Consider the following 18,158-nt stretch of genomic DNA (forward strand, 5'->3'; position numbering starts at 1 on the left):
CGTTCCATATCTTTTCCATGCCAAAAAGTATCTCAGCATTGGTACTTTGCAGAATATGTGCCATTAAAGGTATGTAAACCCTAACAATGTACTTTTATTTCCTCCCTTCTGATATGATTATTATTCCATTGAAAGGGACATTGATTTATTTTCTTGACTGTGGACACAGTGCCCAGGCAGGAGGAAACAAATATGGCACAGCAACCTAACCACCTCTCTGTACTTGGCCTTATTGCCAAACTAAACTTTAGAAACAAAAAAAAAATGCCAATTCTTTATTGCAGATGATGTCCCTTCTCTAAACTTATATGTTTTTTGCAATTTTTTTATTCTCAGCCAGCTATGTTGGTGTCGTACACAGAACTGAGCATGTACATTATGGAAAAGATTGGCCCTGTCCCAGTATTCTCTGCAGAAATGTGTATAGGCTGTGCAAGAAGAAGCTGTAGGCGGGTGGCCGCCCCTGAATTGTGACTTAATTTTTTAGTAACTATTCAAAAACAGCCAGGTGGTCAATAAAAATTGCCAGGTAGCGCTCCCAGCTAAAAAGGGCTGGGAAGAACATCATTTTGTTACATCTTTCTAAAGCCCACCCCCTTAGTATGTCCCATATTTCTATTGTCTTGTATTGTGCCCCAGCAGTCAAGTGCTCCCATGTTGCCAGTTAACTTTGCGGTAACCACCAAAAAACAGCCAGGTGATTACTGAAAACTGCCGGGTGGTGCGCCCAGCTAAAAGGGGCTAAGGGAAAACTTCTGTTCCTTCTGCAATAAATAACCCACCTGCTTGCATTTTTTTTTATTTTTAAATATAGTTACACTTTAATGTTTATATTAAATATCTAATCTAATAATAATGTTCACCCTAACGACATATAATATGATACATAAACATGCTAACACTTGCATAAACACATTTGTACGAGGTATCAGAATAGCACAATGTAACACTTTCCTCCTACTTTATCCCTAGGACCCCTCGGATTTACATGGACGCGGCATTACTGCACTTATGACAAAAGCAGCAAAACGTTTACTATGAGCGCATCAGAAACCAAATCAGGTGGAAAAGTGGTAAGCAATGGTTTCCTTAATTTCTGCAGATATTAGGGCTGCCTAATGAACCCAGAACAATGCAAATGATGTAATTTCCATAATCAAGGAGATGTTAGGCAATCAATGCAATGCAGACCTGTAATAGAGTATGGAGGCTGCCTGACCTGTTCTTCTAAATATAGTCAATAACCCAAAGCCAGTACATCAATCAGGAAAGACAGCGAAGCAAATAGCGATTTCAGAAAGCAAAAAATCAGCGTCAGTGTTTACTTTAACATAACATTTATTTAGGGGACTGCCTGACCTGTTCTTCTAAATATAGTCAATAACCCAAAGCCAGTACATCAATCAGGAAAGACAGCGAAGCAAATAGCGATTTCAGAAAGCAAAAAATCAGCGTCAGTGTTTACTTTAACATAACATTTATTTAGGGGAAGTTTTTGTTATTAAAGTTCTCCAAGACTGGAGAAAATGAACTATCATGGATGAACCTGTGTAATCCAGGAAACCTGGGAAGATTTCAGTCCAAAACCAAAAACATTTAATAACTAGTAGCAAATGTTTTTTTGAGAAATCCATTGCATGTTGGCTGGATCACCAAGGTTCTCCAATGATATGTCTATGTTCTCCAGTCTTGGAGAGCTTTAATAAATCAGGCCCATGACTTTCTCCAAGCCTTAGGTGCCTACTTGCAGTTATTTTTATTTTATTCACTTTTCAACCCAGAATATTTTTAGGCTGGGTGGTAATTGTGACCCAACTTTTCAGTAACCCCCAAAAACAACTAGGTGGTTACTGAAAAGTGCTGGGTGGTGCATCAGGCTAAAAGGGGCTAGGGAAAACACTGTTGTTTCTTTTTTTAATTGACTTGCAAAATGCCTCTGAACTTCCTGGGTGATTGCTAAATAGTAGCACAACCCTCTTCCTTCAAGCTTATCATAGTCCTCCCTCTGGTAATATCTTATTACTGCCTGTGCTGCCCAAGCTCCCCCAGCCCTCCTTTTTTTACATACATTTTATGTAGCTTCTGGGAGAGAGAGGAACCTTAATACTATAGGGGTGTCACTTGAAAAGCAGCTCTGAGTCAGATAATACATCCAAGATGGTGATGACAGGATTCTCAGAGTTTTTGGATGTCTACACAATGAAGGCTTTTACATTGACCCATGGGTCTGGATGAATGGGCATTCCTAAGCAAGTATATTTGCATGCAGAGCACCCTAGGCAAAGCCAACATGGTATGATTTGAAATAACTGAAATCAAAAGGTGCAGGCCAGGGACAAGAAGGATGGTGGGGGAAAGGCTTGATGATGCCGTATGTCCTATACAAAGAGAAGGCTGGCAATAACCTTTAAGGACCTGTTCACAATGTTCATATGAAACAAGAGTGATGCACCTTAGTGGTATATCCCCAGTGCCACACTAATGTAAAATAGACCTTTCATCTTCTTTTATTCTCATCAGCACATGCCGCTTACAAACTATAAACCCATTTGGGGCTCTTTGGTAAATAAAACAACAATATTCGCTTTATGAGGAAAACCTGAAGAAAAGACTATGTGTTTAATCCTCCGGTGATCTAATTAATTCATTGATTAATCATTTATTAAATTGAGCAGGTAGCTGAATAAAACAGACCTTGAATCAGGGACATAAACCACAGCCATATCTCTTCTACGCTATCTATAATTCCTATTAGCGTTTCTGTGCAGCAGTAAAGAATAACATTAAACAGACTAATTGTGTGTGTAGATTAGTCGCAAAGTGAGATAAAATGTAATACTGAGTCCATAAATCACATCCGCATAGGTTGTATATGGTACGTCCTATGAATAATAAAAATGGCAAAATGCATAATGCAAAAAAACATTGCCTTATTTACTATTTTATATGCAAGGTCAGCTGCTATAAACAAGCCGCTAAATGTGTCCAGTTTGTTACACACTTTACATGAGGGCACAGCTCCATCTACTGGTAGCCAACACAAATGCACAAAAGATAATTTAAAAAGCCAGTGAACAACCATAACCAACCTAAAAGTACAAAATACCTCAACCTGTACCCTAGGACAATATTGAAGTCAATTTAATTTTCATGTTTTTTTCAGATAAAAATAGGAACCTTGGTTTTTATATGAATCAATTTATATTTGAATACAGTTAGCATAAAAAGGAAAACATTCATTCACATATACTGTCTATATGACTAATGACTGGTATTGTTTTTTGTTTTTTTTTTTGCATTGAATCTAGTGCCAACACATGTTTTGGATAGAGTAGGGAATAGTTAGTAGCCTGGGCTTTATTATTCCTAGTAGGGAGAGTTATATTCAATTCCTGTCTTGGAGTCACAACAGAAAGGTAGAGAAAGTGTATCCAACGTGAAAGAGAAATCCTTCTTATTTGCCATTGAGTTTTAGGTTTCATTAACAACTTTAAAGCTTAAACTTTCCCATTACGTTCAGTCCCAAAGATTGTTACCAAGACAGGTAGGATGAATCCTTAAAGGGACTTAAAAAACATGTGATGTTCTACCTTGGGGTCCAGGTCAACCCAAACTTCTGTCATTCAGCCCCAAACAAATTAAACCAAACATCCTCAATGTTCAGTGATTGGATTCTTTGGCTAGGACAATATCCTTGTACGTTGTTGCTGTCATTGTCCACTGGCTGGATTGGCTGAGCCGTACTCTATACATGTCAATGACAGGTACTCAAATTCGGCCACAGAATCAACCCAAAAATTTGGCTCAATTTGGACAAACCAAACATGGGCAACATTGACCGACACACTAATTCTAACCTTCCCATATTATATGCAAAATTGTTGGCTATACCAAATTGACTTTTTACTCCACCAGAATGGACTGGTCTCCAGCACTCCAGAGATGTTCAAGCTGAAGATGTGCATAAGGCGGAAGACGGATTCTATAGACAAGAGGTTTTGCTTCGACATAGAAGTCATAGAGAGGTTTGTTCATATTTAAAATGCAGTGTTATCACTTAAATCACTCTATGCTCTAATAGAATTCTGATATCACCAGATACATCCACTTATTGATGTTACTGCCTTAACTCGAAAGAGGAAATCATCTGCTATGGGAATCCAGAGGCCAGCACTATTTTCTGTCTGTGATTTTTCCTGTTTTAGATTGAGCTTGATAGTCACGTGGCTCATGTAGGATTTTAGCAGGCAAGCCCTCATTGTGATTTGGGAGCTCATACTTTTTATTTAAAAAAAAAAGAAACGAAACTCAAAATCAAAAGTGTTATATTTTGCAGCTTACCTGTTCTTGGATTAGGTGGCTACAGCAGTTTACTATTTTTGGACTAAGTACATTTTTGGCAAGTACAGAAAATACCTGTAGATTTTATTAGATATGCTGGTCACTGTAAGCTGAACTGAAAGCTTAAAACAATGTTATCTTTCTTTTTGTAAACTTGTAATCTTATTCATTTTGTTTTGGATGAGAACAAAGGAAGACCTGTTTAATGTCCAGTGTATGACAACAATGGCTTTCTCCATAGGTACAGCGGAGAAGGAATAAATTCCAAAAAGAAAATGAATGCAGCCACCACATTTATGAACTGGGATGTTCCAATATATTTTATTTTTGTTTTGGGGTTTAGAATTCGTTTATTAGGTGAAGGTTTATACCCTCTTCATGATATCATGTTGGAGATAAATTGCCGAATAAAATGTTAACACTTGCTGTTTGTAATAAATTGTGCTAATTTTATCCTTCCCATTATTTAATATACTTAGTGTTTTGTTATGTGGTCAGTCCTCTGCCTATTACACTATAATTTATCCAGACCGTGGGCCAGTTTTATGAAAGCTCTCCAGGAAGGGAGAAGTTATACTATCATGGGTGAATCTGGGTGATCCAACAAAGGTGAAATTGATCATTTGCTATGTTTTCAATTCTAGAACAAATCTTTTCCAGATTAGCTGCATAACCCATGTTCTCCCATGATAGTCTTGGAGAGAGTTCATAAATCCTTCCTATTAACCTAATGTTCAGGACCTTGGTAATTAAAGTGTGATTCTCTGAAGTCTGGAAACAAAATTCTCAATATATTAATCAATAATGGGAAGGATTTGATTTGCACAATTTGCGGACTGATCTCCCCTCTGCACAACCCCCTGTTTTTGGAAGCTCTGTTGGCAGAGTTGGATGATGAATGCGTATAACTTTCTTCCTATTGAATCTCTGTCACATCTAATTTCGGAAATGCAGTTATGTATTTTGTATCTTTCCTCTTCCTAACCTTTATTTGTATTTCTCTAACAGACAGGGAATTATTACACTCCAGGCTTTGTCAGAGGCAAACAGAAAGCAATGGCTTGAAGCAATGGATGGAAAAGAGCCAGTAAGAACTTTTTCTTAAACCCTTCAGCTCAACCCTACCAAATAAACTTATTATTAGTACTTGAACACCAGTGTGCAATGTTCTAGCCTAAATATCAACAATTTCCACTAGGGGAGCTAGACACCAATATTTGATTTGGTAATAACCGTAGCAGTAGGGCCAACCAATGAACACATCTCATCTGGGAGCTATAAAGGTGGCATGCTATTAAAGTGTATACGTAGTGGGAGGGGAATACGATCATCCATTATTTTCTGCAAATTACAATGGGCACCTACAAAAATAAAAGGAAAATCTGCCCAGCAAGAACACAAAGAGCCAGAAAAACCTCTTCCAAATTTCCAAGAAAAATACACCCTTTAGCCTGATAGCTTATAATATAGCTATCATAAAGTCACACCATAGACACACATCTGATAGCTTTATAGAAGACACACCATAGACATGCCATTATGATTCACTTCCCACTATTTTTCTTTGCCAATCCACTCATATCCAATTACCTTAATAATTTAAATTATGAGAATGGTCACCTAAACTAATTGGAACTTTTTTAGTTAGAATTTACATGTATTTTACAGTGAGCACAGGTACAATATAGGTGAATATATCTAAAAAATATGTGTGTTTAAACCTATAGTTAATAAAGGAAAACCCAATAAAAGAGATATAGAGCCAGCTCCACTTTCTCTCTCACCTGCTGAGCCTATAGTAGAATGGAAGTGAGTCTTGTGACTCTCAGACCAGAATAACTAGTGGAGAGCATAAACGTGACTTGCTAACCTGTGATCGTAGTAATGGTTGTGCCCACACTGCAAAATTGTGGCTCATGTCTGGTATAGGTTGCCAGGAGGCACAAAATTAACTGCCACCCTGCCAAAGCCTTGGTATCACATGCTGGCACTGCATCAACGCTTACCACTATCTCTGTGCTATGATGCTGGCACACACCCCATAACTTGCCACCCCTGCACCAGCACATATTCATTCTTCTGCCACTGCATAAATGTGATCTTTGTACCCCACAACTGCACCAATGTGCCCTTATTATATTCCACTGCACCAATGTCTCCTTAATTTATTCCACTGCACCATTGTGCCCTCAATATATTCCACTGCACCGATGTGTAATTGTTTACTCTCAAACACTTTTTCTGCTCTTCGGCACCACCAGAAAGCTGACATGCCCTTCTTCACTCTTCAGCATAGTGCCAACATGCACGTCAGTCTCCTACAGTGTGCCAATGTGCATTTCTTTACTCCCCACCAGTGTGTCAATGTGCACATCTTTACTTTTAAGCAGTGCGCTAACGTGCATTCCACTCTCCACTATTGTCCCAACATGCATTTCTGTACTCTCTTCCAGTGTGTCAATGAGCACTTTTTCACTCTCCAATTATTGTGTCAACACACTCTTTATTCACCACTGCTGTACTAATGTGAACGCTTTCACTCTACACTGGTGGGCCAATGTGCATTTTTCACTTTCCACCAGTGTGCCAACATGCACTTCTTCCCTCTCCATTATAGTGCCAATGTACACTTTACTCTCCACCAGTGTGCCAACATACATTTCTTTACTCTCCACTAGTGCGCTAATGTGCATCTCTTCACTTTCGATCAATGGGCTGAAGTGCACTTCATTCTCCCCCATTGTCCCAATATTTCCTTACTCTCCACTAATGTGCCAATGTGCAGTTTTTTACTCTACACCAGTGTGTCAATGCACATTTTGTTACTTTCCACCAGTGTGCCAATATACATTTCCTTATCCTCCACCAATGTGCACTTCTACACTCTCCACCAGTGTGCCATTGCACTTCTTGCCTCTCTACCAGTGCCTGATGCACATTTTTATACTTTTTACCACTTTAACCTGCAGTTACTTCTGTATTCATCCCCTTCAGTGAGCAGGGACACCATGCATACAAATACACACCAGCAATTACAATACAATTATGTAAAACGTTCAGTAATTGATTTTTTTATTTTTTTTTTCCTTTTTTTGCTCCAAATTGTCTTCATGTCTGATTTCTTCCACTAGAAGGAATGTGTGTTTGTTTGTAATAAAACAACAATGTTTGTTATAAAAGACCATGCGAGCCCTTTCACAGACTGGGAAATATCTGAGAATATCTCTGAGGCTCCCCGCTGTATTCTGTTATGTAATCAGCGCACAAGACGCAGGGATGCTGTCCAGATAAATAGATCTCTGTTTATGTTCCACTAGGCAAAAGAAAAAGAATTGTTGTTAAAACAGAAAGTTCAAGATGCATCTATGGTGTAATGTCAGCTGCTGCTGTACCATTTATCTGAAATCATTTTTTTAACTTGCTCTTTTCCATGTTTATAATATCCTCTATGACAGTGTTTTTCGACCTTTTTTGAGCCACGGCACATTTTTTTACATCGAAAAAATCCTGCGGCACACCACAAATTAAAAATGTTACAAAATGACACTCTGAAGTTAATTTTCTTGTCTCTAAGAATAAACAAAGCAATTAGGCTACCTACTGCCACCCACTGACAAAAAAGAGTATTACATTACTCTGCCAGTCACTTTGGCACAGACACTCAACAATGGTAATTGGATAATTTCCCACGGTACACCTAAAGATCTCTCAGGGCACACTAGTGTGTCACGGCACAGTGGTTAAAATTCACTGCTCCATGATCATAACCCATTGAGTGTCCTCTAGCGGCTGAGTTTGTAATGACAAAAAGCAGTTAACCTCCCGACCGTTAAGCCCGACCTTGGTACGGGCTAAAAAAAAGTGCTATTTTGGTTAACCCCGAGATTTTCCCTACATTAAAATCCCACTTACCTGGTCCCGCTGTGCTCATCCAGCGTCGTGTTCGTGTTCCAGCGTCGTCCTCCGTCGATCGTCGTCCGTCGATCTCCCTCTCCAGCGTCGGGTGCCTTCTCCTATACCAGCGGGACCGGCAAGATGCCGGCCGGCGGAACACAAGATGCCGGCCGGCTTCTTACCTGGTCCCGCTGATCGCCCCGCGTCGTTCTCCGTCCAGCGCCGGGTGCCTTCTGAAACGAGAAGCCGTCCGGCGGAGAAAAAAAAGCCGCTCGGCTTCTCCCTGCGTGCGTGATGGCGTCGTTTTTTTTTTTTTTACATGATTGTGTGTTTCAAACATTTTTTATATTCATAATATCTACTAGACCCTTGTACGGACATATTTTCTTTTCATTTCATGAAAAACAGTGGATCACTTTTGGTACAGAAATCTAGACCTCAGTGTAACGCTCAGGTGGTTAAAACAAATCTTTACATCTGACTCTACCATGTAGAGTGCTGACTGCCTATATTCCCCAGTATTGGCATAGGGGTCAATGAGTGGAAGTGCAGTGTCCTGGAGATGTCATAAGCTGTAAATTACAAAAGCTCAATTGCTTTATCAGAATGAAAACTGGAGAAACAAGTGGCTGAAGATAGTTAAATAGGGGTATTATTTATTAAATTTATTAAAGCTCTCCAAGGCTGGAGAGGATACACTTTCATCAATGAAGTTGGGTAATCCAGCAATCCTGTAATGGATCTGGTCCAGAATTCAAGACATTTGCTAACAAATAGCAAATGACTTTGAAGACATCCATTCAAGGTTTGCTGGATCACTCAGCTTCATAGATGAAAGTGTATCCTCTCCAGCCTTGGAGAGCTTCAATTAATCAGGCCCAATGTGTCCAACTTAAACTGGACTGGAAGTATTGGGAATCTGTGTTCCAGAACATCAGAGAGCATAAAAACTTAATAGGGGTTTTGATCCTTTCATCACTATGTTTAAAATCAGGACAAAAGTTTCCACCAGAAGTGCATTTGAAAAGGTTACTACATCACCCCATAATAGAAAGCACCTGAACAAAGCTGATTACTAGGTATTATTTTTAATGAAAGCTGCAGAGGTAAAATATTTGATTGGTTAAAAAGAGTATGAGAGATTTTAGCAATAGAGTTTGTTTTTAAAATAAATTAGTTAAAAAGTCAAGTATTTAGCCTGCAGAGAGAACATCAGCCGTATGATGTCAGTGTTCAGTAGTACACAACAGTAGTAATAAAACAAATAAAAAAAGTTATTTTATTAGGATAAAAACTGGAATCACTCATATTTGTTAGCCATTGACTATGTGTCATGTTATAAAACTGCTGGTGAGGGAGTGGGGCTAGCTTTTTGCATATTAGAACACACTGATTTTAAAGCCTTCCAGGCACTGTAGAAGATAATGGTAGATATAATCAAACACCTATGGGCACCCACACAGTCCCACATTAGGTACAGGTACACAGTTGCAGTTTAGTTTTATTTAAACTTTATTGAACTCCTTTTATTATATTTTAACATTACCTTTCTTTGTTTCTTCTTTAGGGTGGCAGCTAGAGCGCAGCTTTTTGAAAGTGGGGGGTCACTGAAACAATCCACTCTTGGACGGTAAGGACTATTAGATTTGACAAGCTGAGATTATTTAATATTAGTCCTGTCTGGCATTACAGCAGGGAGGGTTTTGTACCATTGCAGATTTTCCTTGAAATTTTACTCTCATTTGATGTTGCATAGTTTAGGGATATATTCATATCTGTCCATTCTTGTGCAAAATACGTAGCAGCTCACAACAAGGTGCAGATTTGATGGTCCCCATCGGTCGGTGGCCATTACTGATTATACGTTAATTGTTTCTGTGCCTATACATTATGGCTATTTTTTTTGAATACGTTATTTTCAGTGAAGTTCTGGGCTAAGTATTTAAAAGGTTCAACTAAATTACTTCCTAAGGGTTCAGCACCAGACACATGTATAGGGTTTTACATGGGGTGACACCAGGTAAGTTTTCAGAAGCTTTGGAAGAGAGTCTGTGTAAATTCATGAAATAATAGAATTTACTGCTCCCCTGACCCTGGACATCTATGATTTAGATGTATTAAACTGCAACACTGAAGGTCCATCCACACCTATATATCCCAACACAAGTCCTTGCTTGTATACAACTTTGTTTTAAAAAGTTCTAGCCCACATCTGTGTGATATGCATAGGAAGGTGTGACTCCAGCCTCAATGTTACTGAATTAAAATAGTTAACAGGAAAATTACTTTGACTAGAAATACACATCGCAGAAAGTTTCTGACCGCAGGGGGTCAAAAAGGCATGGGAATTTTTCTGTATACGCCAGATATTCCATGAATTATTAATACTTGTTTATTCTCACAATTATTTATGTCCTCTGGGGGTTATTATAGTTGGCTACTAGAGTAGAATGTTATTTTCTATGAAAGAGGAGAGTAATTTTTTACCTTCTGGCATGGTAGTAGCTTACCAAAGCTCCGGATAGTCACTTTTTATTTAGTATTTTCCATGCCAATCTTATTATATATTATAATCTAAAAAGAATCATTGTGATAGATGTCAACATTTGAGTAGAAAAGCATAAAAGGGAAATCATGCATGTTTTTTATTTATTGAAAATTTTGAATAATTCTAGAAGCTTTATGGATTATTATACTGTAACAAATTGGAAGCTGACACCTTGGGGGTTATGTAGTTATTGCTTTTGTTTCCTGTGTTTGGAGTAAAAATCCCACCATAACATCTGCATAGAGGTATCTATGTTCTTCTCACGTCCGTGCGAGTTTTTTACTGGTGCTCATCTCTCCTTGGGTATCTAAGAATATATATCTATTCTATACTGGTTGGATATCCATGGAATGGATTTATTCTGGAATATGTTTGTAACCAAACTGACCCTGGAGTGGGTATGTGATCAAACTAGCAGTCAAGTGAGTATGTGATCAAACTGACTTTTGGGTGGTTAGGTATGTGACCTGGTTAACCCTGGACAGCATAGATGACAGAATGACCTTGGAGAGGGTATGTGCCTGGGCTGAAGCTGGAATGTGTATGTAATCTGGAAGTGGAGATCAAACTGACTCTTGGGTGGGTATGCATCCAGAATAAATCTGGAGATGATATGTAGCGAGGGCAGGTGACTAGTATGACCTTGAAGAGGGTATCTGACTAGGCTGACCTTGAATTGGGTATGTGATCAGGCTGGCAGTGGAGGCACTATGTGATCAAACTGACCCTTGAGTGGGTATATGACCAGAATGACCCTGAAATAGGTATGAGACCAGGCTGATCCTGGACAGAAGAGGTAAGCAGAATAACCCTGAAATATTTATGCGACCAGGCTGATCCTGGACAGAAGAGGTAACCAAAATGACCCTGAAATAGCTATGAGACTAGGCTAACCTTGGGGGGGGGGGGGGGGGGATGTGTGACCAAAATAGCACTATTTGAGATGCTTCAACATTGTCAATACTACTATACTATTCTAAAGGCTTGGGCCCCAACCCATTATACAAGGAGAAGGATCTATATTTTTGACTTGTGATTGTATTTTTCAAACCAGTGAATGCTTTATAATAATGGCATGATACCAGCAGCATGGTAGCATTCCTACAAACTCAATTTCTGGAGATCGAGGTCAGTGGTCAGCTTTATGAATGATTCACATTGTAGGCTTCTGATTCGTAATAGAGCAGACTATATTCTAGGAAAAGAAATATTGTCCGAAGGCTACTACTAATACTAAGATAAGTCAGGTTACATTTGCGATATTCCAAAAAAGAAAAGGACAATTTGCACTTGAATAAAATTCCTGGAAAATAGTCCAAAGGCGTGAATTATTAACAGTTTTTTTTCCTAACTCTTAACAAAGTCCCTAGGTTGAGTTGAATGTTTTATTCATTTACAATGTGCTTTTTTTTGTTTTGTTTTCCTAATTAATCATTCCAGGCAGCAGCTGCAGTTATTGGTACACAGCTACTTTATATGTCAATAGTTCCATGAATTCTAAAAATGTATTTTACTTGTACCGGGTACAGCCAGTGTTTTGTGATGCGTGCAGAACACAGGGTACCTGAACACTTTATCACTATATGTACACACCGCAAAAAGTAAGCACACAGAAGCCTGAGAAATGAAAACTGGGAGCAATAAAGGTCACATGTAATCAATTTTGATTTGAAATCTGGGTTGTTGCCATCAAAATAATCAGCTCCAATTCTGCTCATTTTCTTCTTTCATTGTTCCTGCTTTCAGTTTTTCAGCTATAATAATATAACTCTTGTCAAAATGTAGTTGCTATCTGGGTTTATGCTAGTAAATTCTCATTTGGTCCTGGTGTCCTTTGGGAAAACCCAAAAGTTGTCACAAAAATTTGATTAGAGGAGAAATCTTCCATTGGGGACAACTGTGTCTAAGTGGGGACTTTCCTATTTGAGATTTAGTCTTAATACCTGTTGTGCCAATATGAAAGTTTGTGAAGGTAAATCACCTTAACAGTGCACAGATGGCAGTAAAAATAGCATGATAAAGGATTTAATCATTCCTTAATTCCTTATTAAAAAAACAGGTTTTTAGTTTTAGATATACTTTAACTGTTACACATATTAGGATAATTTAATCCATGATAGTCTCCTTCTCTTTCTTGGCCAATGTCTTGGGTCTAGTCTCGTGTTCTTTCCTGTCCAGTACTTATCTAGCCACCCTCCAGAGAAGTCTTCCACTGCCTAAAGAGCAGTCTCTCCATGGTAGTCTCATATTCTGTACTTGCCAATCTCAAACACTCTCTGGGGTTTATTGTTCTCTCCATGTCAAGCTCACATTCCAGTACAATCTGCTATTCTCTCTTGGTATATCTCACACTCTTGCCAGGACATTCCACTCTACTCTCTCCTGTTCAGTTGCACAGGTCTCTTGCTCTCTTCTGGCTAATCTCACAATCCAGGGTAATCTCATGCTGTCTCCTTGCCTGCCCTACAATCCAAAGCAATCACCTATTCTCTCCTGGCCATTTCCCTGTCCTCTCCTGATCAACTTCTCTCCGACACCCCAAGGTAGTCTACTTGTCTCTTTTGACCAGCCCCATACTCTCTCCATGGTAGTGTTTTGACTGACTTTAGTCTGATCCACTCTCTAGAGTAGTTTCCCGCACTCCTGGCCAATCCCATACTCTCTCCAAGGTAGTCTTCTGCTCACCTAGGGTGTCCACCTGCCTTGTGGTCATTCTCACAATCTCCGAGGTAGTCTTCTGCTCATTCTCCTGGCCAATCCCATACTCTCAGGGTAATCTTGACAGACTTCCTATCTTAATATGCATGCCTGTTCCAGATGAGTAGCCTAGAACATACAGAAAGTCAGAGACAAACAGGTCACCAGCAATTTTGTAAGGTCAGCCACATAAGCTCAATATTTCTTAGTACAGATTTCCTAGAAATGGGGGGGGAGAAGACAAAGCAACACCATGAAAACTGCCACCACCCTCTGAATATTATTAATTGACAGAGAGAAACAGACAGTGACACAGGAGGAGGAGAGGGCTTGCACAGAAGCGCTTACAATCTAAGAGGTGGGGGTAGCAGCACAGACAATAAAGCTTTTTGGTACAGAATGGGTTTTGGGATCTTATGTACATTCCAAACCTTTTGCCAGGTTTCTGGTTTGTATCTACTGGTTTATATAGAGTTCATTTTTATGTGTATGGAGCACAGAAAGATAAGCTTCTAGTAGGCAGTTGCTAATATTTTTTAACCTGCAATTTTTTGGAAGATGGGATGTGTATTTCTTATGTTGTATAAAGAATTATGACCTTTGGTGCCTTAAAAGTCCAATAATTCTGGGAAATAAAAATTATAGAAATTTATATATAGCTTATTATAATATAGCTTACAAAGTTCTGTATGCTTAGAACAATATTTCAGAGTTTTGCTGAAGATAAACAGTACAGTATTTTACACTTTAAATATAAAATAATATTGTAGATAAATTTATTTTTAATTTTCACTTTGTAACTTTCTTTTCATTACTTTTTAAATGTCTCTTTCAAGGCAAGCAAAAGCAATGTATTCCTGTAAGGCAGAACACAGTCACGAGCTTTCCTTCCCCCAGGGGGCGATATTCACCAACGGTAAGTTTGTTCTCTTACACTTGGGCTCCCAGAATTTCTGTCTTCAAGTTTAAAACATAGTCTAGATGTATATTATTTTAACAGTTTCAAAAAAATTCTATCTTCAACTCTATAATTTCCGTTCTTCTTCCAGTCTGATTATAAGCCTCTTTATACATATTTCTGTAGTCCCTGTACTAATGTATTCTTCTTGAATCCGGTTGATTTTGTAACAATGTCTGTACCAGTTTTGTCTTTTTTTTGTAATGAAGATTAAACAAAATACACTTTCCTAATAAGTAATAATCAGTGTTCAACCAAGAATTATTTTAAAACCAGGTGGGAAGAAATTGTAGGCTGGTGGCAGCCCCTGTATTGTGACCCCCAAAAACAGCCGGGTGGTTACTGAAAGTGGCGAGTGTTTCGGCTAAATGGGGCTGGGGAGAACACTATAATAAATAGTTATAATTCTGTCTGATCCTAAATGACCTGTTCAAAATATAATAATGCCTCATAAATGTCTACATCTGGAAGAATAGATGGGGTGTGTATGTCACACTAATGTTCCTATTTGTTGACTTTAAAGAGAACCTGCCATGATTAGGCTTACTCAACTATTTAAATATTCATTGAAATTCTATATGAGATTTATGAAATACCCCTTAAAGTTTTACAGTTAATATCATGACCTAACAATGTGCACATTTAGGCTATTATGTGACTACATATTTATTTCCCTTTATTTGGGCCTAATATTTTTGTTTTTTACTGTTGGATTTACTAAGCATGTGATCCCTAAATCTCTAATCTAACGTTTTGAGTCGTGCCATGATGTTGCTATTTTTGTGCCACTCTAATGCTAAGTGTTGTCAGGAAAATTCTGATAGACTTTTGTGGCTCATTCACATTCTCAGGAGCAGTGAGATAGAATGAGAAAAATTATTAAATGTATTACAAATTTACAAAGCTCAGCTGCTGCAATACAACTGCACTAGAATAAAACACGGCCCTGACCACTTCTTGATTATGCACCTATTTAAATTGAAAATCTTTCTCATCTTCAGTGACAGATTTGTCCATTTTCCTAATTCTAGGCAAGCTAGATTGTGTCAAGGGGCGTATATGGGAGGGGGGCAATGATGTTATTGGAATGTCATTGGGGAAATATATCATGGTTGTGGGCAGCCCTATGTGTAGCACTTTTTTGTATTGTAATGATAATATTACAGCCACAATAGCAGTACAAATGCCACTCCTAAGGTCTATGGCACTCTCGGTCAATGCCTAGATGGCCTGGTGAGAAATCTTCGGTAATAAATCTGTTGTAGATCGAATGTCACATTTGGCCCAAGGATTCAGATGCTTGGGTTGCAAATGCCGAAAACCATTGTCCCAAAGGATTTGGTTAGAGCTTAGAGATTCTGCCATGTTGGATTTCTTTTTAATAAAAATCAGTTCTGTATTCTATATTATCTGTATCCATAAAGATATTGTAGTACCTAACTACAGCCAAAGTAATTTATTTATTCAAATAATAACTTCAATTTTCACAGTCTTACACATTAACAGATCTCATCAGACACAACCCTTCCCTTATATAATACAACGCTATTTAAAGACTCCTGTGCCAAATGGTTGGCTGCTACTTATCTTTTCCAATCTACAGCCTTGGATTGGAAAAGCAAAAATATAGTACAGGAGTACAGACATTAAACTAAGAGAGTTGATTTTAGGCTTTACCTTGATTTTCACAAAATAAATCCTAATAATGTTCACCTTTTCCATGTTATCCAGTTCATAGATCTGTGGAGCCAGGATGGCTGAAGGCGACCTATGAGGGCAAGACGGGATTAGTTCCAGAGAATTATGTCGTCTACCTCTGATGATATCAGTGGACAGATGTATTTTCATGGTATCTGTGGTGCCAAACAAGAAGTCATGGTTAAAGCGCTGAGCCAGATGAAGGAGGGTGTGCGCTTTTGTAGACCTTGGTGGTTGGAGGACAATTTGCAAGTATGGTTCACCAAAATTTGTTATAAAGACATTACTTTGTACATGGACACTGTACACATGGAGATATAAAAAGATTTTTCTACATATGTGTCTTAAAGCACCAGAACATTAAAAGACTCGGTACTTAGTTCATGGTGGAATTGCACTGATCCCATTATCCGGTACCTGACCCACCAGGATGTCCTTTGAATGACATGGATCGTGAGAGAAGATTGTTGACCTGAGTGCATATTCTTTGCATTAATAATTTACTTTTAATAACTATATTTTATCTTCACATTGTATGTACAAGTGGGTATTTAATGTAATTTAAGTTGCCAGCAATTCACTAAAGTTGCCCTCCATGACGGCTGTAGGTATTGATGTATAGGAGATTTTAATTCAATGCAAATGTATTTGTAAATGAGCCTATACACATGTTGCTCATGTTCTCTGCTATCTATAGACACCACCACATTTCACAGATTAGTTAAACCAATGACCATAACGTAGACATGACAATGTCTTATTGTACAGAAGGCATCTCCTGGTGTTATTGTGTGATTTATTAAATACCACTGTGCCCTAAATATGAAAAAAAGGACAGCTTCTGTGGTTTCCAGCTCAGTTCCACCTCCTTGCAGTTGGCCTATTACTCCAATGGGCAGTCTCGTTTTTCAATATATGAAGAACCGAAGAGGAGAAGGAGTAAAGCTGACCCTCAAAGAATATGCACACACGTTCCCATGGCTTCCTAAAATTGTATTATTTAATAAGGATTTAAGCATATGAACTGGCCAGAAATGTAGAGTAAATGTCCTTTGTGTCAAAGTGCTAAAAAAATAATACTGGTATGAAAACCCAACTTTTAAGCTAGGAAGACGTGTCTGTGCTCTCAGATTGGCATATTTGCCTGCCTATAAATGGCATTATAGACAATGGCCACACCTTGGAGAGCTGAGGTCTTTCTTTGTGTAAGTGTGGTCTAATTGCATCTTTTTTGTTTATCAGCCATGGTAGGCTAAAGAAATCTTACTGGTGACCGTGTGTCCCCCCTCTGATAAATTGTATGATGTTGTGACATTAACTTGTAAAACTTGTTAAGTATCTGATCAACCAATGCAAAATGGGCGTAAAAACAATTAGATTTCAAGTTTGCCAAACCAATACTGAGAGATGAACAAATTCCCAGAAAAGTGTTGGTTAAAATTTAGTAACTTTGTGTTGAGGTTCATTAAAAAGTTGGTTTATTGAAAAACATTTCTGCTCATGAACTTCCATGCCTGCTCTGTGGCTCTTCATTCTGGGTATAACGCCAACTATCGGAGGTGTAATTGGGGATTTGTACACTGGGAACATAAAATAATGCTAAGTCAAAAAATCTAGATAAGACATTCTTTATTTCCCTATCATATCCCGACCTGCATCATGCGCATCCCTCAAGGACATAACTCAGTGTTTTTTAATGTGTATAATGTGTCCCTGTCTTCTCTGTGTCTATGCAGCCTTCTGCCAATATTATTGAGCAGTCAGAGGCTCGCCCGCCGTTGTTGGCTACCTCCGGTGTTGCTTGCAGCAATTATTCAGTAGTTTCTAATCTTTAAAATTGCACTTTTCTTGAAGCCTGAATCCATCCAGATTATATCATTCTTTATTTTACTGAACGTGCTAACATTATTGTTGACAAAGGTTTTGAGGTGCTATTTTTCATACTTTTGGTTCTCCACCTTTTGGTGTTTTTGAATTTTTTGTATTAAAAAAATAACTATTGTTCCAGTAGTTTGCTTCTAG

General features: G+C 38.4%; 1 protein-coding gene across 1 annotated transcript in view; it reads left to right on the top strand.

Annotated features, from left to right (window-relative positions):
- The window catches only part of ARHGAP42 (Rho GTPase activating protein 42), a 61,928-nt gene that overhangs the window by 43,075 nt on the left and 695 nt on the right, over positions 1–18,158 (top strand). The window contains exons 6-12 of the mRNA XM_072398641.1: positions 973–1,073; positions 3,916–4,025; positions 5,350–5,428; positions 7,659–7,711; positions 9,803–9,865; positions 14,317–14,396; positions 16,170–18,158. The exon at positions 16,170–18,158 is cut by the window's right edge and continues 695 nt beyond it. Coding sequence (XP_072254742.1) covers positions 973–1,073; positions 3,916–4,025; positions 5,350–5,428; positions 7,659–7,711; positions 9,803–9,865; positions 14,317–14,396; positions 16,170–16,258 — 575 coding nt within the window. The 3' untranslated portion in view covers positions 16,259–18,158. The remainder of the gene's footprint in view (positions 1–972; positions 1,074–3,915; positions 4,026–5,349; positions 5,429–7,658; positions 7,712–9,802; positions 9,866–14,316; positions 14,397–16,169) is intronic.

Source organism: Pyxicephalus adspersus, chromosome 1, assembly GCF_032062135.1.
Source record: "Pyxicephalus adspersus chromosome 1, UCB_Pads_2.0, whole genome shotgun sequence".
In the NCBI taxonomy this organism is placed as follows: Eukaryota; Metazoa; Chordata; class Amphibia; order Anura; family Pyxicephalidae; genus Pyxicephalus; species Pyxicephalus adspersus.